The sequence below is a fragment of the Sciurus carolinensis genome, chromosome 12 (assembly GCF_902686445.1).
Source record: "Sciurus carolinensis chromosome 12, mSciCar1.2, whole genome shotgun sequence".
Taxonomy (NCBI): domain Eukaryota; kingdom Metazoa; phylum Chordata; class Mammalia; order Rodentia; family Sciuridae; genus Sciurus; species Sciurus carolinensis.
In genome coordinates, this window is record NC_062224.1 from 88,347,262 (window position 1) to 88,370,444 (window position 23,183).

The following is a 23,183-nucleotide window of genomic DNA, read 5'->3' on the forward strand; positions in this document are numbered from 1 at the left end:
ACATATATACTGAAAGTCCATTTTCAGTTCCCTGGCCTTCCAAGTTTGGGGACAAGCAAGGTCATAAAGACTCCCTGTGTCACTGCTGGTAGTGTGAATGAGTCATACTCTTCATAATGTGGTTTACATTTTATGGTGGCTTGTTAATTTGTTTTAAATGCTGATTGATGAATTCTCTGACAATACTGAAATGTGATCTAAACAAGTAAGAATTTGTTCTGATTTCTAAATTGTGGGACAGTAGAACAATGACTTTTGTGATTTATCTTAATGCCTTGCTTCCTGGCACTAACATTAACGATGAGGTGACCTTTGTTTATATGCATTATGAGAACAATCTTTTCCCGTGGATGTTTATTTTTGTGTAATAACACTGATGTTGGAAGAGAGCTCAGGCTTAATATGTTGCACAGCATTGTTGAGAATAGACATTACACTTAGTTTTGTGGGGACTTTTTTGTTTGTTTTAATCATAAAATAAGGAAAAGATAGAAAATAAACTCAGAATGCTTTCTCCACTAATTTTTCAAAACATATGAACAAAATTAATACTCAGAAAAAGAAGAGCAGACGATTATAAACATAGCTTACATGACAGCAAAGTTGGTTCAAATCCCAACTCTGTCATTTAATAGCTGTATTATACCAGGCACTGAACTTGCCCAAGCCTTGGTCTTTCATCTGTAAAATGAAGAGAATAAGATTATGTATGGCATAGAATTTGTCTTGAGAAACAAATATAGGAAAAATAATTAACTAATATTCCACATGTTTTATGCCTCAGTAAATGTTAGTTATTATAATAGCAATAATTTTTAAATTTGTAAGTCATGATATAAAAGTATACATACCCTTCAATTGGATCAGTATTGATTTTTAATGTTGATTTTTTAAAATTTTTTACATGCTGTTCTAAATTATTTCATTTACCTTTTAAATCTCACAAAATTCCTTTTATCAGGAAGAATTATATTTTCAAATTATGGGTGAACAAGTTTTGACTACAGTTAGAAATCAAGGCTAATTCCACAAATGTTCTTTTAAGTGAAATGGAAATGGTGAACGTTTCCAGGTTAGAACTGTAAGATTTTGAAAAAAAAATATATGTACAATTGTTATTTATAATATTTAATATGCATATTTATATTGCCTAATTATATTTGCATTCCCAATAAGCAAAGAACAGTTTTTTAGTATAGGTATGTACCCAATACTGCATGGGATATACTAAAAATTGTTACTTGTTCATTTGAAATTCAGATGACTACCTTATATCTTTTTTGACACCCAAGTTTCATATTGTCATGAAGAAAATAACCATTGGTAGTTCGAGTAAAGAAGAATCTGTGTTAGAGGATCTTTAGCAAAAACAAGAATTCATTTTTCATAAATGATTAAAACTATTAATTGCTTTAAAAATATTAATCAAAATTAGCAATTATGTTTGTTCCAGGGAAAGAATAAAGTGTAAAGTAAAATGTAAAGAGGATTGCAAAGGACTGTGCACAAAATAAAAAAGACCCATAGTAGAATAAGTCTCTTCCTTTAAAACAGGAAGTTAAATAGTCCAATTTTGACTATGTCTCCTTAAAGAAACTTCAGATTATCCCATGTAAACAAAACACAAGAAAATGAAAGGACAACGTATCATTTCCTTCTAGTTAAAACAGATTTTTATTTACTCAGAAGTTATGTGTTTGAAGGTCTTTAGATCAATCAATATATTTTGCAATGAGCTAGTAGCAATTACCACCCACTTCTTCAGCCCTAATGTGGTGCTCTGAGAACTTTTATAACAAACCTTCAGTGTAAATCAAAAATTAAGATCAGTCCTACTTACTTGTAAGAAATAATAAACTTCACATTCAAATTTTAAGGAGAAAAAAGGAAAAATAGGTACAAAAATTTCACTGATCAAGTATTAGAATTCTGACCAGAAATTTCCACTTTTGAAGTCATCTTGCAAAGACATTCAGCTACTGACATTTTCAAGAATGTCTTAATGCATATACTTTCTGAAAATATTTGTCACTTATGTATAAAATTATTGACTTGAGAACTGAATTTTAAGATAACTAAATGTATCTTTTATTCCCCATGAATTCTGGTCCCAGAAATAAAATAAACTTTAAAAGAAACATAATCTCTTTCTGTCCAATATATAGACACTGGGATTTAGAATTTTATCCTTAAAACGGAAGAGACTTTTTAAAGTTGAAAACTTTTTTCTTAATTTTTCTGACTAGTTCTTGAAATTAATAATGTCAGTGCCAGACTTTAGCTCAGAAATCTTTTGTGTTTTGTGACACAAAAGAATCTTTTGTGTCTTCATTTCCTATAAATTCAACCCATAGCCAAAGACACCACATACCATTTTCATTTTAAGATGGAAATTACAGACATATTCCACATTCAAGTGCACTGGGTCTCACCTTCTGGTTGATGTATATGTTCCACAGGGTGACTGCTCTCTGAAACACAATTTATCTTTCCTTTTACTACACATTCCTATTTGCAAAAGAAAAAAGTGCCCAGCTTGTTTCTTAAACTAACAGAATTACCATGGTTCTATTTTCTAAATATTTATTTTGTATCTCCAAAAGGACAGTCTTGAGTAGAAAATACATATTTTAAATGCTCAACATTCACTTTTGGAAGATGTAATGTGCAGTTGAAACCTCTAAATAGAAACCTTTTTATAGATTATTTAAAATTTAGGTTTTTTTGAAGCAACTCAAATAAACATAGATACCTATCATGTGAGTCTACTGGACATTAGAATTACGAATTATAGTAGCATTATCTAGTAAATGGTAACTGGTCAAGTTCCATGAGGTAAAACTAAGGTGTAGAAGTTTGAATGACTATCAAGAAAAGAAAAGTAATATTTATTTCTTTTTGATTATTATAATTAATGATTTTCAACTGCCTTTTTCTCACTATAAAGGTGGTAACTGACCTCAATATAAATTGGAAACTGTTGCTTCATTATAAATTTCTCTTTTTTCATCTATTAAATAAGAGTGAGGAAATACACAATAGCATAAGGATTTATTGCTCATTTTATGTGCTATAATAAAAAAGAATTTGGAATAGAAACAAAATAAATGTGGCTTATATAAAAACAAATTGCTGTATAGTTAAGATACTTAATATGAACTACAAAAATGAAGATATAGAAAATCAAATTAATCTAAAGGTAGTGAGACCCATGTTGAAATGCAGAATTCACCAAAAGACATCTTGGAAAATACCATTATTCTTGAGTATTTTTAAGAAGAGATTCTATATGATTATTATTAGTTTATGAGTCTTTTTCGGAAGTCAGAACCTATAAAAGTGTTGTAAATGTTATTAATTGTACTTAACCTATATTTTAATAGGTGCGCACATATTCCACATAGGAACATGTAATACAATATATTATAAATAAGAAAGTTAACAATTGAACTTTATTGTGGCTATTAATATCAATTCCTGGTGGAAGCAGTCTAAGAATTTGAGATATTCAAAATAATCACATTTTAATGAAAGTCAAAGATGAACTTTAACGTGGGAACTATACACATGCAATATTGTATTTCTCATATCAATGTTAAATTCCATAAAATAGCTACGCTAAGTGTCAGATGTAAATAGGGCACAAATAGATTTCCTTGCTCTATTTGTATCCTATGGGTTTTAATACAAACTACATTTGTTTATTTTAAAGATGTTTATTTAAATTCAATCATAACAAACATAAATTTGACCAAAGTATAAAGCAATAAATCCCATATATTGTACAGAGAATAATCTATGCAGCAAAGGTAACACCCATGTGAAAAAAGCAATATAGGCTCACTTGAAAACTTTACATAAATATGCCTAAAAATGTATTGGACTAAATGCTAACATATAGAGTATATGATTTCCAAATGTTAATTTAGTTAACTTTCTTATAGTATCCATACACACACATACTACTTTTATGTACTGTAAGTAAAATAGTAAACTATAAGATGTATCAGAGTAGAACAAGGAGGACATCTTGAGGTCATTCTAGAAATGTACACATTGCTAATCTTACACAGAGTGCACTTGCAATTTGGCTTAAAAAAATAGAAAGCTAAGTTAATAGTTTCAATTAAAAGGGTGTTTTTTTTTTTTTTCAGATACAGACACACATGAAGACTACCAAGAAGTTGTTTGTGCTGAATAATAGATAATACTTTAAAATAAGCATAACACTGTACAAAACATTTTAGCAAAACTGGTTTAAATATGTTTTTCCACAGTGGTAAAATAGAACCCTTCCCCAAACGTTGGTCCAGTGCACTTCCTCAGTCCACTGTCTTCCTATTTCTCCCTCTTACTTCTAGAAACACAGATAACAGCTGGGCCAGGCTTTGCAATGGCCCCATGTACGTCTTTTCCTATGAACTTTGAGTTAAAGCTGGACTCGCAGGACCATTGGCAGAATGTTCTGGTCCCTCGGTGCCACTTGTGGATTCAGCACCTTGCACCTCTTTGTTTCCTTGGTGGGTATTGTCTGGGACAGCAGATGGATGAATGCAATTAGCACCATGCTTTGCTTTGTCCACTTCATTATCAAATTCAATTTCATCTTCTTGATTGTTGATTTTCTTTACTTGTCCATTCTGGGCAGGGTAGGTGTTGGCAATAATGTCATATAGAAACTGGTATTGCTCCTAATGAAGGAAAGCAGCAAGAAATTACATGAAGAAAACTGATACCCTTGTTTTTATGTCAGATGAAAATTAGCAACAACTAATCCTTTACTTCTGGAAGTTTGGATGACAGAAAAGTTCTCTGACATGTCCTCATAAAGAAAATTTTGAATGACTTATTTCCTTGCAGTCCTGAAGGATGAGCTATTTTCAAAATGAACCCTAAAGCACCACCAAACAGGAGTTCACTTCCTTCCTAACACATGCTATTTCAGTCCCATGCCTTTGCCCTTGATGTCATTTTGTGTTTATCTCTTTGGCTAATGCATACATAACCTTTAAGAAGGAATCACCTGCTTCAAAAAGTCTACCCTGATCCCCATAGGATAATGCCCTCAATTCATGTTCCTATAATTTCACTATGGTTTTAGTTACTACATTGTTTACTAAATATCTACCTTTTCCCAACGTTAAACAGTGAGTCTCTCAAAAGTAAGAGTATGGTAGCAGGCACTCAACACATTTTTAAAATCAGTATATGTAAACTCAACATCATACATGATAAAAAGCTTTGTATATTTTAGAGAGTAATTAAGTTTATATTGTAGAGAATTACCAATTTCCAGCTGATCATCTATAGTTACTGCAACATAAAGAAGATATATATTTGCTTTAGAAAAAAAAGATATAACACTTCTTATTCTCCTGTATATACAGTTCTTCATAATGCAACTTCAGGCACTTAGGAAAAGACTAGGAGGAGTCTGTGTCCCCACCCCTTGAACCCAGGCTGGCATTGTGACTTTTTCAGCTGATGCAATACAGAGGAAGACTTGGTATGTTCGATCCAAGCCTGAGCCTCAGAAGGTTGTCCAGTCACAACAAAATGGCAGCCAACGTTGAGCCTAATGGCCATGAAGATCATTTTAGAGTAACCAGACCCCAGAGGACACATCACCTGGTGGCAGACATATGAGAGAGTCTGCTCATCTGAGCCTAAGGAGATCAGTAGAGCAATCCAGCATATCAATAGGCTTATTGAACTATAATCAATGCTGTTTAAGCTGCTAAATTTTGGGATGGTTTATTACACATTACTGATGGATAAAGAATTAAAGAAAGGGAAATTGAGCAATCCAGGATCATGTAAAGAAAACTTTTTTTAATGTTTTTTATGAACTGTCACAACAAATTGCTGGCAAACTGTACTTAGGTCTCTTATTTGTACTGATAAAAATTCCATGTGAATTATAACTTAAAAATAGAAGAGAGAAAAGAAGAAAAGAGAATAGGATGTGAGGAGAGGAAAAGAGACGGGAAATTCAAAATAAAAATGAAAAGGGTGTTATAAAACAATGGCGAAGTACACTTACAAATGTGGAAACCATTCCTGGCCTAGATTTTCGTAGAGATTTCACTACTTGGAAAACATCAACTACCTCTTCGGTTTCTGCACTTTCCAAGAGATTTAGCAAGGCACAAAATATTCCTGTTTGCTGAGCTCCATCTCTATAAAAGGAAGAAAAGATCAAAATAGAAATTTACTCTATTTTATGGAGAAAGTGATATTAGTATAAAGTAGGGGGAGATAGAATGTAGTTTTTTACTAGATGTTTATTATATTATTCTAATTTCATAAAACTCAAATTATTTCTGTTAAATAATTTTTAGAGGGGTGACTGATCATTTACAATTTAGAATTTCAATAATCCTGTATTTTTTAAACAATTGCATTAGGCTTTTAACATATACTTTCTTCTATTTAGTACTTCATGGATTTAAATGTATTTCATTTACATATGAAGTTGTTACAACCAAATTAATAAAGACAGTTTGATAGATGAGGAAACCAAGATTTAAGGACAGAAATTTAAGTCAGGAATTAAACCAAAAGTAGAAGACACCTGATTTTCTTTCACTCTTCTGCCCCTCAACCACTTTTTACAAATATTTCCACTTCCATATCAGTAGAAAAGTGATAACCAATGGAATTATTCATTAAAACAAAGGAAAACAAATAACCAATCTTACTATGAGAGGTGTAAAACAGGATATCAGCAGGATGCTGTGTATCATACATAACTAAAGAACAGTTAGCAGGTATTTAAGCATATCCTAAGAGATACATAGAAGCTGAAACTTCCCTTCATTTGCTTTCTTTCCTTCTAAGTCTCACTTTTGAAAATTCAAATAAATGCTGAAAAGTAGTCTATCTCCAAGGATTTGATTCTAGTATCTGCAATTCTAATAACACTGAGGTTCTTCAAAAAGTATTTCAATAGTTTTCAATTTCTCATTTTACTTTATGATTTTTTTCATTTCTCATTTATTGTATGTTCATTTTTATGTAAACTTTTTATGTTATGAACCCTTCTCTCAATCTTCCTTACTTAAGGTGGCTATTTACCACCGGTGAAATTCTGTAAGGCAGGTATTCACCCCAGGTGAAATTTGAAAGTCTGCATAAGGGAACTAATAAAATCAAGTATTAGGGTTTTTTTTTTTTTTAATTACTAAAATATTTGCCTCTGGGTTCAGTTAAGAAAATCAAATGATGGATTTAAAATCAAAATTGCTAAGCATTGAGATACCATTTAATATTTAAATGAAGACATGTTTATCGAAGATGAAGTTTTCACTCCTCTGGCTTCTGAGACACTGAGTAGGGGACTGATGCAGGTGAGCACGTATCTACTGTAATCTATCCATCTATCTGTGCATCCTTCCCGCCATCATTTGCTCATTCGGCCCTTATGACGTTCCAAGCTCAGGTACTGAATAATCCAAGATGACATGACATTTGGTATTTATTGAGTGAAATTTATTGCCCAGATTTATTAAACTCAAATATAGCCATTTCTATTATATTTCTGTAACTATTATGCTGTGGAAACATAACCAAGAGAGTGACCGACTGAATAAGAGATTTTTTCTGAGTTCATATGTTTTCAAATATCAAGACAAATAGAGAAAAGTGCCAACAAAGAAGTCAAATGTTATGATTTTCAGAGCACATCCTATCAAATTCCACCCACCTGCAGTGAATTAGGATAGGCACACTCTTGGTGTACTTATTCCCTTCCGTGGAAGTCTTCTTGGGTAGTTTTTGTTTGAGGATCTGGATCATGGAAATTAAGTCTTTGGGTTCTGCAGGAAGCTCTTCCACACTCCAGTTGGTATACTGGTACTGGTACACAGTTCTAGGATCTTTCCTCTAACATTAGAAGGGAAGGGGACATTAGCTGAAGTGATTCTTAGTCCATATAGTTTACTGTTACATTTTCTTTACAATTGCTTTCATCTAAATAATTTAAATTTTTGCTCTGAACCATTATATAGATGTTTACTTTTCTTGCATAAAATAATTTATATCAGTGTTACTACCATACTAATTACATCAAAGATATATACCATCTAAATTGTTTGTTTACCTTGGAATGTCTCAATTCAAATACACGGACAGTATAAGTTGAATATTTGGTTGTGTCCTTCATATCAACTTCTAAATCTCCATATGTTTGCTTTTCTTCTCCCCAGTACTGAGCACAGATTTCCTAAATAGGAAAAAGTAGGATTCAATGGCATCTACACAAGTGTTGAGTCTCAATATCTCTCTCTCTTTCTCTCTCTCTCTCTCCTCTCCTTCATTATGTTCTAATAAGTGGAAATTGCTCTGTTCTAAAATTGAAACCTGTACATGAAAAGAAAAATTCTAAAATTCACTTGATGATATGTCAAAGACCCATTTAACAAATATGTGGTTTTCTTTGTATAAACAAAGGAAATCAGAGAATAATCAAGGAGGCTAGAAATAGTTATGTCTTTCCTGGTGTTGGTCTCTGAGATTTGTTCCTGCCTTCCATATCCAGATTTCTTATCTCTTCAAAATCTGTAGATTGACACCTCCAATAACTCAGGTCCTGTGGTCCTTCCACCAGTCCCAAGGAAGGAACTAGCATCATTTAGAGATTTGTCTCTGCATCTTGATAACCAGTACCAAGAGTGACTAAATTGAGAGAATATCAAAGTAAAGGGTCATACTGGGGTGTAGGTGAATCTCAAAATGATTTCCTCCCTCTGCAGATTGCTTCACTGCTACAACCCCACATTGCTGACAATGATGCTGTTCCTGCCTGTATTCTCATTCTATTTCTTGACTTGCACAATTAGATAAATGAAAAAGTTACTGGAATTCCAAATGGAAATCTGAACCTATGTTTATTTTATAAACCAGAAGAAAGAAATTTCTGTGTATGGGACAGAGCCCAAGGGGAACAGAAAGGAAGTCATGATTCTTAGTGTATGCCTATGACGGTTTTTATTAAATAAGCATTAACATATGTTAGGTCATTTGGTAGGTGCTAAGGTACATCTTAAGTTCACCTCCAATTGTAGAATTTTATGGCAATAAATACTACATGGGAATGAAGAGGGAAGGATATAACTAAATTTTCAGGAGTTTTGTTTTGCTAGCATAGGGTCAAGAGAGAAAGAGAGGGCACATTTAGGTATAAGAAGAATTAGTAAATTAATACACAGAAATGAGAATGTAAGAAGGTTTGCCAAGACTTAGTTTATAAACCTACGTTTCCAGAGTGAAGAGTAAGTAAAACTTAAAAAAAGTGGACAAAAATGAAAAGATAAATGGGAGTCTGATCTACGAAGGTCTTGCACATCAGAAATGGAGTTTGATTCTTATCTTTAAGAAAAATAGCTGTTGTTTGTTGTGACACTAGAATCTCTGTGTTCTGGAGGTCTCTGAGTAGCAAGACTGGACAGTCAATCATGAGATTGTCAGAAACCAGGTCCAAGATGACGGGGGCCAACATGGGTGAAAGTGGTAAAACGAAACAAACAGACCTGTGTGACAGAAGGACCAAAAAGATGTGGGCACAGTGATCAAGCAAGTATCTCAAGAATGAAGAGTAACATTTTATAACAGAAAGACTTAAAAAATATATTCCCAAAAGTACAAACCTGGTCTCCATGCTTCAACTCCGTCAACATGACAATAACTTTGACTTTTCTTTGGAATATCATCTGCCAAAAGTCACCAATGGTCTCTTTCAATGGTCCTTGAGCAGCAATCATCATTTCTGGCTTCCAGTAACTCTTCAAAAAAACAAAGTTGGGGGTTTGGTTACTACTGCTCTCTGCAGAGGAAGGAGAGTGCATTCTTCAAAAAAACCATTTGGAAAAAAATATTTTGATATCAAAGCTGTTACATTAAAATATTGATCCTTAGGTCCAAGAAAAATATAATATCAACATATGAAATATTTACTCGGGTAACAAAATAGCAAATAATGTTATATCACAATTAAGACATACAATATTATCTTGCCAAACAAGATTTTCCTTCCCAAAATACTTTCCAAATCTTTTATTCACTATAATTTTTATTAGGATTATAAAAACAATTCCCTAGCACTTAAAATTATCTTCATCATGATACTACTTTTGTAATGTCTATTCATTTTTATGATATAGCATAATTAAACTAATGTTCATTGAATACTTAAAGTGTTTTAGGAAATCTGGGAAAAGAAATCCAACTTAGCATATATGTAATAAGTATTTATTGAATGACTAAAATTTCTTGTTTGAATTCTCAGTTTATTTTTTAAAGTATGTAACAGAGATTCACCTGATAATCCAGTTAATCTAAATGAAAAGTTTTGAACTATGTAAATATAAAAATAAGGATTTGCTTACTATTTGGTTATAGGAGCAAAGAAGAAACATTTTCAAATACTATTATTTGCTCAAATTTTATTTTTAAAATCAATATGGTAATAGTCATATTTGGCATAAAATCTAAACAATAGCATGGCCCTATTCTAAATTAATTCAATAGTTTTTAACATTTTTAAATTGTTTTGAAGTTAAAATATAACATTAAAAGTTGAAACTTTTGTCAATAGATATGTAGTTATGATCGAGCTCATCACTCTTTTTTTTTGAAACCAACTCATATCTTTATCAATTAAAACAAATTAGCATGTGTAGAGTTTTTTACATACATGTAAAAGATTTGAGCATTGCTGACATCATAGTATTAGACAAAGTTATTAAACCAAATCTATTCGTTTGTTACACAAATACATATGGAGTGTTCATCCTTTGCTCTTGTTCTGGGCACTGGGTTTCGCAACAAAAATTAATGCCTAAGTAAGCAAATAAAAATAAATGACAAATTCCTGCCAGCAGGTTCATTATCCACCAGCAATTCTAGTGGGGAACATACACAAACAAAGAGAACACAAACACATATAAACACACATAGATACACACAAAGTCCCACAAATAGATGTATACACATAGATGCACAGGTACACACAGACCATCACAGAATCTCACTCTTTTATGAAGTTGTGTAATAAATGGCCCTAACAACACGGACATGATTTTTAAGAGTGTCAGATACTGGGTCTGGGAAATATAAGCACTTACCATAATGAAAGATGCATTGATATATCTGCTTGTTTCTTCTGAGTCACTGTCTTCATCAGAGGATTCCTCTGAATCATGCTCACTCTCTTTGCTCAGTTCCAGTTCATGTTTAAGTGGCACTCTGTTAAAATCATCTATGCAAAATAAATTATCAGTAAGTCTTCTTTAGAAATAATCAGGGCTGGTGATGTAGCTCAATGGTTGAGCACATGCTTAGTGTATGCTAATTCCTGGGTTCAATCCCCAGCCCACCAAAAGAGATACAAATAAAAATAAATAATCAAATCTATGCTTGGTTGACTTGTCAAAATTAAGAACTAATTCAGAATTAAATGTGCTAATATAAATGCAATGATATCCTACATATAATTCAGTACTAGTAAATTAAGAAATTATAAAAAATGTCTTTAAAAAAAAAAGGGAAGGCCCAAAAAGGTTATAGGAAGAAACATAGAACATAATAAATAGATGTCAAAATGCTCAAAATGGTTATGCAATCTTTGATACATATTCTTTAGTTTTACATAAAATATCATCATTTTGCTTGCTATAAATAAAAATAGAGCCTAGAGTTTTGTTTCTCAATCATATTCCATCAACATTAAATTAAGAGTCTTATTTAAATGGGTATCTCAGATTAATTATGGCTTAGTCCAAATGTTTTCCTTGCCTCTCAATATTTTAAATTTGTAATAATCTGGTCAAATGATCTGTTTATATTACTATCAACTCCATATTTTAACTATATTCATGAGGACTTCTGCAGAAATTAGGTCAGCCATGCACTGATTTGATTTATTTGGTTGTCTAGTTTATTAGCTTGGCTTATACTTTGTTCATGCTAATTTTAGTGTAAGCAGTTGAATAAAATTACAGTCGTACCAGATGTGATCCAATAGATGTGCTTAAATGGTAGAATTCCAGTCTTGAAAACTGCACATTTTGATTTATTAAATTTGATGATTGGCAGTTTATAGAGCATTTTCTATCTAATTCCAACCTCCCAGATATTAGGGATAAAGAGAAAAAATCAGAAAGAGAACAAATGGATATACTGATTGCTATTTGACAAATACCCTGAAATAATATTAAGATGAGAGAAAATTAGTAGAGTACTTGACCTTTATTCTCCTTGCTTCAGAGGTTTCATCTTACAACCCCTTTCTGAAATAACTGGCAGAAAGATAACACTGAATACAGTCTTTCCTCTAGAGACCATTCAAAACATGGGGTTCAAATAATTTGCTGCAACTAAAACTTGAATAACCTATTAACTTCTCTATTGTAAACCAAATATCAAAAATTTGCTCAGAGATAACATGCATGTGTGTCTCACATTAAACAAATTCAAAGAGAGTTTAACTTTAGTTGATACAAAAAGTCATAATAAAAACTACATACATGGAATGACATTAGAATTCCGGTTTTTCTTTTTATTTTCCTCTTGGTTTCCAATGTGCTGTGTCCTCCAGCTCCTATATGAAGGAAGTCTCTGAAGAAAAAAAAAAGAACAGAAAACTCCTTTAAAACCTAAATATTAGATTAATTTATTATTGTGATATAAGATGCTTCCTACAGAGAAGCGCTTCATCAATTTTTGTGAAATTTGTATACACTCCCTACAGGTCACAATTTTTAAGTTTACCTGTGAATTTTCCATTTTTCTTGTTTGTGCATTAGGAACAATTGACATGGCGAGTTGGAACCAAAAATATACATTTTTCTAATAGAATAATCTCACTTAAGAGCTGCTGCACAACAAAGTATTATACTTCATTCTGGTATAAATTGAATGTACTGTACTGTTCATTAGTACCCATACTGCAAAATCAATGGCAATTATTTTAAATTATGAGAACTAAACTTAGCAGGCATAGCATTCACAGAAGACTTGCTGCTTCAAACACTGATACTCAATGTTTTACGCCTCCGAGGCTGCTGTCCCTCTTATGCACAGTAGCTAGTAAGTTAGCAAAATCTATCACTTCTACTGGTAAAATTCACTTTTACTTTTCTCTCTTCCTACTTAGTCCAGTTCATTTTCTTTTTTTTTTTTTTTTCACTTGGAAAATATCAACAATTTCATAACTAGCCTCTTTATGTTCAATCTTTCTTGCTCTAGACCTTCTAAAACACAAAATGGCAGATGTCCCTCTTAGGCTCTTTAGCAACTTCCTTCCAGTATTTGGAAGCAGTAAAGCTCCTCAGTAGAGCATAAAAAAACCTTTAGGGATATAATCTTGACTGTCTCTCCAGCCTTATCCCCTATTAGATCTCTCCCCACTTCAACCAAACCAAAGTCCTCCATTCCTGGCAGCTGTCAAATTCTAGGATAGCCATGCTGTCCATGAACTCTTGGCAGGATACAGTGGTTTGAATGTATCCCAAGGGTTCATATGTAAAGACTTGATTCCCAGATTGGTGGTATTGGGAACGCCTATGGACATTGGAGAAGTTGGGCCTAGTGGGAGGTCCTCTGGTCATTAGAAACTTGCCCTCAAAAGGGGTCCATGGGATTGTGGGACCATGTTTCATAAAATCTCTGCTTCTTGATTTGTGATGTGAGTGTTTTGCTTCGATACATGATCCTGCATGATGTGCCACTCTTGCCAGAGTCCCAGTACTATAAGAACAATCAGTTTTGTATTTGAACCTCCAAATCTGTGAGCTAAGCAAACTTTTTGTTCATGAGCGTCTTGTCTTGGGTATTTTGCTTTAGTGATATGAAGCTAAGACACAAACATACATTTTTTTTTCTCTTTCTTCTTTGTTGTTCATAACTTTTCATACTCTGTAACTACCAGTTTAAACATCAATGCCTTCTCAAGACTTCCCTGCCTCTTCCCACTAGTTCCTAAATAAATATTGATTGAGTATATAATATTTCAGAATAATAATGCTTAATATTATGAGTAGACTAAACTGAGAAAGCTCCTCATGTGCTATTAAGATTTTCTATACAGACACATGCATGCAAATGTACATGTGTGTGTGTGTATATATATATATATATATATATATATACACACACATTAACATGAAGCCCTTTTTAAACCAACATGGCATCCAGTTTCCAACCCCACTTAGGCCTGTGTGATTGAATGAAAGAGAACATCATCACTAAATAACACGAAATACTGGCCACATGAACACCACCTTGAGCTGCATGTAAAATGAGTTGTTTTGTAAAGCACTACAGAACTTTTGCTCTCTAAGAGATCACCCAATAGCCACTGCCCTCTAGTAGCCAATGCTTGGGATTACAAGAGGAAATGATGGCTCACTTTCTTATAAGACCCAAAAGATTTTTCCATCTTCAATTCTGGCTTATCTCAGTTGCCACCAAAAGTCTAAGCCTCTCCTTGAATCCACATACCTAGGATTTTATTCCTAGATGGTTTCCTGTATTCTCAGATAAAACCCAGTCTCTAATGTTAACCAAGGCCTTCCTCTGGATCTTTAGTGTCCATGGTCTATCATTAGCAAACTCCCATCCATCGAAATCCACTTCCCCTTCCCATTTCATTTACCTCAAAAGTTTGAGGAAAGTCATGGGTTCTCTTTGCTACTGCTATTACCGCAAACCATTTTTCCATATTTTGCCCCCCCAAAACCAATAGCTTTTGATTTTCCTTCCCTTATACTACACTATCTTTTATCCACTGCCCTTCACATGGGGGTGTGAGGCACTGATTTCTGGATCACTCCTCCTCTCAGTCTTAGTCTTAGACTTGGCTAAGAGGATGCTCTTCCTCTCAGGTTCATCCTCACCCTTGGTTACTTCAATATTGACAAAGATGATCTATCTAACTCTCGCGTTGATTCATCTGTTTTTTCACCACACACGACCTTTCCCTCCATTCCTCAGTCATTCACTTTCACCATCATACCTGTGTAGGTCTTATTCCTACATTACAACCTCTCTAAAATCATGATTTCAAGCATCCTTGGTCTTAAAAACTATTGGTATTCTTCTGAGAGGTTAATTCTAATCCTTTCAACCTAGTAACTTGCAAATCTATCAAAACCTTCAACATATTGCCATTACTAGTTTTTCTTATGTTCTTCATGTGGCCATTCACTCTTTATTATCAACCACTATAATCATTCCTTTGTAAACAACTCCTTTGCCTCTCAAATTTCATATGTCACTTTTCAAAATCTAGATGGGCTGAACCCAGCTATCCGCATACACAGGTTTTATCCCAAGAGTTCTGTGTTGCTGTAGAAAACAACACAACTAGCTCATCATCTTTAAATTATGCCCATATTTTTCCAAACGCTCAAACAATAAATTCCTGCAAACCTATGACCTTTGCCTAGAAAGAATGCATTCTTACTTTGAGGTAATGATTTTATACTTTTCCCCTATTTTAATCACTATGATATTTTTTGCCCTACTCACTCCTGTACCCCTAACTCTACTGATGACCCTGACTCACAATTTCTCGAGAAATTGAGAGCAATTGGGATTGAAGTAATGTAGTGCCAATTACCTTGATCTGGTCATTACACATGGTATATGTGTACTGAAGTATCACCATGTCCCCCATAAATATGTATAATTATGTTTCAAAAATATATTTAAAAAGAAAGGAAAGGCAATGAGATTTTCCATTACCAGATTTCCCACACTTTGCATCCACCTCCTTTTCTACCTTCCTGTCTAGTGAATTGGAATAATTTCACTGCCTCCAACATCAGGGCTATTGGCACTACCTGTGCTCTGGATGATAGTCTCTCATGCCTTCTCCTAAGTTCACTTACAAATCACTTGCGCCTAGAATTTTACTTGGCATAGAGTCACAACTCTATCATACCTGCTCAGTGGAAAAAATACCCTCTCTAATTACTGACTATACATATCTATGTTTATCTTAAATATATTAGCATCTCCCAACAGCATGTGCATATGTAGTTTAGTAGGGTTAGTGTATTGATTATGGTAAATTTATAAGCTAAAATAGCAACACAACAACAACAAATACTCCTCTCTTTAAGACTACTCTGTGCTTAGTAATTCTTCCAGGAAAGTGCAGGTCTTCTGCAGGACCCAGTTGCTTGGTGATTATTATAAGCTCCACCTCCTTCCCCCACCTTAGTTCCACTTTGATCCTAAACATTAAATGTTTCTGCATCTGATTAAAAACACCTTCCTGGCCTTGTGAAACTCTCCAAATTGACTAGTTTGGTATTTTATAGGAAAAACTCTGTAAACTGGAAATCATCCGCGGAAGAGAAAAGTTAAAAAACATTTTTTGACAACTAAGTAATTCGAAGATAACTGTGTCAACTCTCTGAAATCGTAGCAAAATATATCCTCAGTTAACTGCCAGAATAATTGCCTAATAAATAGGTTAGGACACACTTACTTATCCTTTCCTTTCTGTCTATCAGCTCTAGCCATTTCAACTTCCTAAGCAGTCACAAACCCCCCTAATTATTTCCTTTTACAAAACAAAACCAGATGCAATTTTTAAAGGCAGGATGCTACATCAACTAGGGCAGACCAATTTTGTCGCTATATACTATTATTTTGACACTTCATGTTATACCAGTTTAATGAGTGAGGGTGGGAAGTATTAGGAATTGAATCACACTTCTGGGTTTAAACTAGTCTTCTACATAATAGGTATGTAGATCAAGGCATTTCTTTTAATTTCTCTATGTTGGTTTCCTCATCTGTGCTCCATTGCTTAGGGTGAGGATCAGATGCAGGAACTACCTGAAATGTATAGCAAACACCTAGAAAATAGAAAGCAATAAAATTTACTACTGTTATTTATTACTGTTATCTCTATTATTACCTGGAATTCAGCCTCAAGAGGAGATGGCTCACTGGGTGGATCTCTTTTCTTCATGTTATGTAGACATGGATGTAATTCAGACAAGTTCACTTCTGTTTCTCCAAACTGATTGTATTCCACTAAGGCCTGATGGATCAAGATGTACTGTGCCTACAGAACCAAATAAAAATAAAAATAATTAGGTAATGCAGTGTCCTGTGTGTCACATTTAAATAAAATATGCATTCACATAATTTTGTTCATATTGGGACAACTGTGGTAAATTAATTGACAGGTATAACATGTAAATGTTCTGAAGTTAGCTCTCACCACTCTCTGGAATATGAGCAAATTTCATTTCAGACTATTTTTCCAGGAAAAAAAATTGTTTACCAAATAGAGTATCCATTATATAACTGTATATCTCTTATCTTATTCCTGAACATTTAAAAATAGTCTATTACTCTCTTCAGTGACCATTACTGAGTTAATAAGTGAAATTAATAATACATAAAACTGTAATAACATTCACAGGATATCAAAAAAAGGCAAGTTGATGTTCCACAGAATGTATCATTAAAATTTTCTAAAATTTCTTAAAATAGAGAAAATTATTTAAGATCAAATATGCCAAACACAAATTTGGCAACTCCAAACTTGTTTATCATATTTGAATTCAGTACTTTCAAAGGAATTCCATATTTCCGATTTAAAGAGAAACATATTTTTCTTTAAATAGCACCACCCATTCCCTGAGTTTGCTTATATCTTTCTCCTTTGTTTCATTTATTTCACACAAAAAAATTTCTTCTTCTCTGGTTAACAATCTATTTTTGTGCTAAGTCTTCATTGATATTTATGAACATATAGACATTGTATGTTTTTTCTGATTTTAAGATCACAAAAATCATATTCTGTATGTTTCATTTGGTGACTTCATTCATTCTGTTTCCATCTAAGCATTCATTCACATAGGCAGATACAGACCTAGATCCTTTCAACTGCAGTATGACATTTGCTAGTCAAAGTCCACTGTCCACCCTGCTTTCCCTATCCCCTGCTGATATCCCGGTGGAGTGTTTCCACTGTTGTGCTCTTCTACCAATGCTGAATGCAAGGAACAGTCCTACACCTGTTTTTAGTTATGCACATTTGCAATTGCTTCACTTTGATATACACAATACAGACATGTGCGATTGCTTGGTCAAGTACAGACATTTTTCAGTAACAACTACCACTTATGATCACTGAATGCATAGCATATGCCACAAACTTGTCTAAGTGCTTCACTTCTATTTCCTTTTTTTTTTTTTATAAATCTGCACAGTATTTACCTTTATTTTCATTTTATGAATGACTTAAGTGAAGCATAGAAACATTTAACACTTGTCCAGAGGTGCATAGGATTAAAAATTAGAGACAGGAATTGAACTTGGGAAGTCTAGTTTGAAAACACAGGTTCTTAACCACTATACAGTCTCCTTGGTTTTAATTTTATGAGATGCTGCCAATCTGTTCTTAGTGCTTTTATTTCTTTCCTGGTCTGATATGTATAAATAGTATTTCATTATTTTTAAAAAATACAAAAATGTTGTGGTCATTTTTCTTCTACAGAACTTTCAAGGACTAATGAAAATGCTTTTGACTACAGTCAGTGATTGCGACTTTTTAATTTTCAAAAAACTAAAAGAAAACTACTTCCACCCACTATTTGAAGGTATGATAGATTTAGATTTCTTTTAATACCATTACTATCACCCTAAAAGAATTTAAGTTCAAAAACAAAAGTGAGCATAATTATTAAATCTTAGGACGTACCTCCACTTGAACCATGAGGCATCTCTGTCGCCTAAGCTTGACAACATAACTGTAGACATCCACCTTGCCCTCTGCTTCCAGCCCTTCTAACATGGCATCAATTCCAATGTAGGTGCCTGTGCGCCCGACACCAGCACTGACAAAACCAGCACAAACAAGTGGAGACAAGATCATGATGAGGAAATGCATGGAGAACCATCAAGCATGAAGCAGAGATAAGAACCTAAGTTTCTCTTGAAAAAGGTCTGTTCAGGGTCCTTGCTCCTGGGTTCACAAATCACAATATCACTTCATACACTCTGAATTTATATAATTATAAGTTGGCAATTTACCAAAAAAAAAAAAAAAAAAAAAAATTTCAAAAAAGAATATAAATTACACAAAGCAGATTGTTTCCCCAAAACGGAATTGCCAAAGGAGAGGACATCCTTAACTAAGGACTTGAACAGACCCATAGACCCCAGGGTGCCATAAGGAGTCTCTATTTACCTGCAGTGCACCACAATGGGGCCACTGAAGAAGTTGCTGAAAGCATTCACTCTCCTTCTCAGTTTGAGGAGCAGGTGGGGATCTTCAGGAACCCCATGGTCTGGCCAACTGGTAAACTGAATGTGTGTCACCTCTCGTCCAGTGGTTTTCTCTCTTTTCTAGTCAAGAGGTAAAATTTTCTTTTAAGGTTACTTTGTTTTCATACTAAACCATATATCATAAATAAGTGGGAGGAAGAACCCACAGTAAAAACTCCTCATGCAAATGGAAACCGCTCCAGAGTCTTTTCCTCAGGCATTCTGTTCCCTAAGCTTTTTTCAACTACAATTGCATTTCCCTTTCCAATTAATAACTAGCAATTGAAAGATCATGCAGGAAGTTCATGCATTACCCAGTAAGCAGGAACTTACCAGTGAAGTAAGGTAATGTAAATAGAGCTGAAACTCCTAGGAACTTTCATGCTACAAAGCCAAGAGAGCAAAAATAAACACATCAAAAAATGTGGGTGGGGAGAGGCTAGGAGTCAGGCTGGGGGTTTGGGAGAATGTGTGAAAAAAAAAAAATCTAGTAAAGGTCACTCTCACAGCTGTTTAAAATTCTTCTGCTTGGTAGACCAGCAAACAGGACTATTTCTCACATGTAGAAAGTCTGACTGTATTCCTTAAGCCCTCACAAGTAGAATCATCAACTTGAAAACAAAAATAAAGACAAAAAAAAGATGTTATTTTAATTTTCCAGTAGGAAATATCTGAGTTGATTAAGAATAGTAACCCCAGACTATCTCTATAGCGAGATAGGTATCAATGTCTACATAAATGCTATCAACATCCATATAAATGCCTATATCTATGGATTGGGGGCCTTTGTAGCTTTGTCAATCATGTATTTAGCCATGAGTCATTGGTAGAATTGTTTTACAACCCTCAAGTGCAAAGCAGTCAGTAATGCAAAAGGAACCAAGAGGGCCTTGGGAGAAATACACAGTAGGTTTGCTTCTTCCTGTAAAAAAAAAATGTATTTGGACTATATAGAAATAAAATATAGATTACTGAAAGACCTCCAACAAATGGAATTCAGAGAAAATTTCAATCCCTCTTGTAAAGACCTGCACTTTTTAAACAGCACTATTAAAGCACATTCTATTAATCATAAACTTCATCCATTTGAAGTGTTTTTATTACATGCACAAATTGATACATCACCCGTATCTAATTATAGGACATTTTTGTCAGCACAAAATGAAAGACTACACCCTGTAGCTGCCACTCCCCACTCCAACCCCCTCAGCTGGAAGCAACTACTAATCTACTCTCTGTTTTTATCTGCTTGCCTATCTGGAATTTTCATACAATTATATAATATTTGTGTTGACCTCCATTTTAACTATTTCCAAGATCTTGGTGGCCTCTTTATTTTCTGAACTAAACATCTATCTCTACTACATATTTAGAATTTATACTTCATGTACTGCTTTCTAATTGTGTAGAAATTTGTCTAAACAGTCTTTGCATAATGGTAACACTCCATTCAGAATTATTTGTTAATTAATTTAATAATATAATCACTTATCTGACACATTTAATGGACCCTTCTTTTTCTAAAATGCTTCAGGGGTCCAGCCTAATAGGTACTTTTGATTTGACATGGGCAAACCTAAAATTTGACCTATCAACTTATTTCTTATTCTAACCTAACCTTTTCTCCTAGAGATCATTAAAAAATAATTTTCCCAGATATACTTTATTTTCTCACATTTAATATCTCATAATAATTATGTTTTTATAAAAACAATATCAAAACAAAAATCATGTACTAAAGCATACTCACATTTGTAATGCTCAGTTTCTGAATGATATAATCTGGACATCTTTTGTGCTCATATATCTTTACAATAACATCTCCAAAAGCCCGCATGCCTTCTTCCATTGATGGCCAATATTCTGCACACTTGTTCTATATTTTAAAAAATCATTAGTGATTCCAGTTTTTCATCTAAACAAAATTTTACTACACACTCTTAAAAAACCAAAACCCAAAAATTATTCATCCGAAATTCTCACAATATTTACATATTCTTTGTTAAGCACATATACACCTAAAATTGTGGTATTTGAAATGCACTGTTTCCCATCCATGTGTTCAGGAGGACTTCCTTCATACTACCCAGCAGAAGGATGATGCTCCCAGGCTTAGCTGCCTTTAAACAGAAGGCATCCTCAGTGGTCAGCAAAAAAGAGGTGATTCCTTGTAGTCAATTTCAGGTTGGGGGATCAAGAGGCTTTTACTCTTCCTAAAGTCCTAAATTATGTGATTTAACATTTGTATGCTCAAAGTTGTATTCACTAGTACTTGTGAAGTTAACACTTTCCAAGGTACTGAATAATGCTGGGAAGAAAATTAAAAAAAAAAAAAAAAACCCAAACTTGGAACCAAATAAAAGTCCAGTAGTTAAACTGAAGCATCCAAATGTCATGCATTTAGGAATACATTTCATATGTATAAATTTTATTTTTATGCACGCATGAGAATGCAAATCAAATGTTAGCACTACTAAAATAGAGAGATTTCTATTTCAGTCAGCAAGCACATAAATGTGGCTTTTTGAAATGCAACTCAGCACTTTCTTTTTCTGATTCCAACCACTATCCTGTGAAACTTCTAGGTTCTTACCCTGTTTCCTTCTTCACACCGAGTGACCATGACGATAACAGTGGCTTTTTGTTCCCAGATCATCCTCCAGAAATCATCCAGAGTTTCATCCCTAGGACCTAGGAGATTAAAAAGAAAAAAGAAAAAAATACAAGTTAAGAGAGATTTTTTAAAGTCCTATAAAATAATTTTCCAAAAATAATATAGGACTATCAAATAATTACCTTGTGCAGCAATATATTTCCTGGGTTCTTTGAAACCCTGTTCAAGAACACACAAAAATATGTCATTTACTAAATACTCCATTATTCATTAACATGCAAAATTCCTTTTTCTTTTTTTTTCCTTGGTTTCAGGGATTGAATCCAAGGGCATGTAACCACTGAATCACATTCCCAGACTGTTTTATTTTTTTATTTTGAGACAGGGTCTCACTAAATTGCTGAGGCTGGCTTTGAACCCATGATTCTCCTGCTTCAGCTTTCCAACTTGCTGAGATTACAGGAGTTTGCTACCATGCCCTGCTAATGTGCATCTGAATTAGAAGCAATTGCTTTAGATTTGCTATTTGTTGGTTACAGATTTCCCAAGGCATATTCAAATTATTAAGGGAAATTGTATTAATTTGTGATCAGTCACTTAACTGTGCCAAACGGATTAGTTAGCATTTGCAAATGATATTCATGACTTTCATGTATTTTGCTATATACTGCAAGCAATTTTTAAAAGTTGACTTCATTTTCACTTAGGATAGTACAACAATTTATAGGTATATGTCTTTTATTCTTACAGTTTAAATTCTGAGAACCTTTATAGGCTTCTCACCAACCATGTAGTTACTTTCCATTTCTTTGTCTAAATCCCTCTGGAATTGCCCTCTACACTTCCACCTCTTAACTATGGTTGGAATATACTGCTGAGTCCCTGGAGTCCTTTTTTGCAATTCCAGATAAGTGATGCAATCACTTTCATTTCATTACTTAAAATGTCTGCTTTCTCTGCTCCTGTTACTAAGACAAAGAAGGCACTCAGAAGCAGATGAAACATGCTACTTTCTTTCAAAATTATCTCAGACTCTTTAAATTTACCTTTATCTCATTTACCTCAATGAGAAAAGCTCCATAGAAAGAGATGAAGTTTGCTACTGAATGAAATTTTGTACAAGATCTACAAGAATTCATGTCAATTTTAGTAGCTTCTCATGGCACAGTATTAGTCATGTTCATTTGTTCCCAAGCACTTATTAAATGGCTAAAATATGTCAAGCACCAATCTCAAAGCTGAAGATGAATGCTTTCCAGGAGCTCCTAGCTGTGTT

The 23,183-nt window shown here is 33.7% G+C and overlaps 1 protein-coding gene across 5 annotated transcripts in view; it reads right to left on the reverse strand.

Annotated features, from left to right (window-relative positions):
- Positions 1–4,124: 4,124 nt before the first annotated feature.
- Ptprc (protein tyrosine phosphatase receptor type C) overlaps positions 4,125–23,183 on the reverse strand; it is a 110,073-nt gene continuing 91,014 nt past the window's right edge. For all 5 annotated transcript variants that reach the window (XM_047520672.1, XM_047520669.1, XM_047520671.1 and 2 more), the window contains 13 exons: positions 22,090–22,126; positions 21,887–21,984; positions 21,044–21,169; positions 19,217–19,374; positions 18,728–18,863; positions 16,931–17,080; positions 12,525–12,615; positions 11,124–11,257; positions 9,648–9,782; positions 8,102–8,224; positions 7,706–7,884; positions 6,044–6,179; positions 4,125–4,691 (listed from right to left, as the gene is read on the reverse strand). In XM_047520672.1, coding sequence (XP_047376628.1) covers positions 4,416–4,691; positions 6,044–6,179; positions 7,706–7,884; positions 8,102–8,224; positions 9,648–9,782; positions 11,124–11,257; positions 12,525–12,615; positions 16,931–17,080; positions 18,728–18,863; positions 19,217–19,374; positions 21,044–21,169; positions 21,887–21,984; positions 22,090–22,126 — 1,779 coding nt within the window. In that variant the 3' untranslated portion in view covers positions 4,125–4,415. The remainder of the gene's footprint in view (positions 4,692–6,043; positions 6,180–7,705; positions 7,885–8,101; positions 8,225–9,647; positions 9,783–11,123; positions 11,258–12,524; positions 12,616–16,930; positions 17,081–18,727; positions 18,864–19,216; positions 19,375–21,043; positions 21,170–21,886; positions 21,985–22,089; positions 22,127–23,183) is intronic.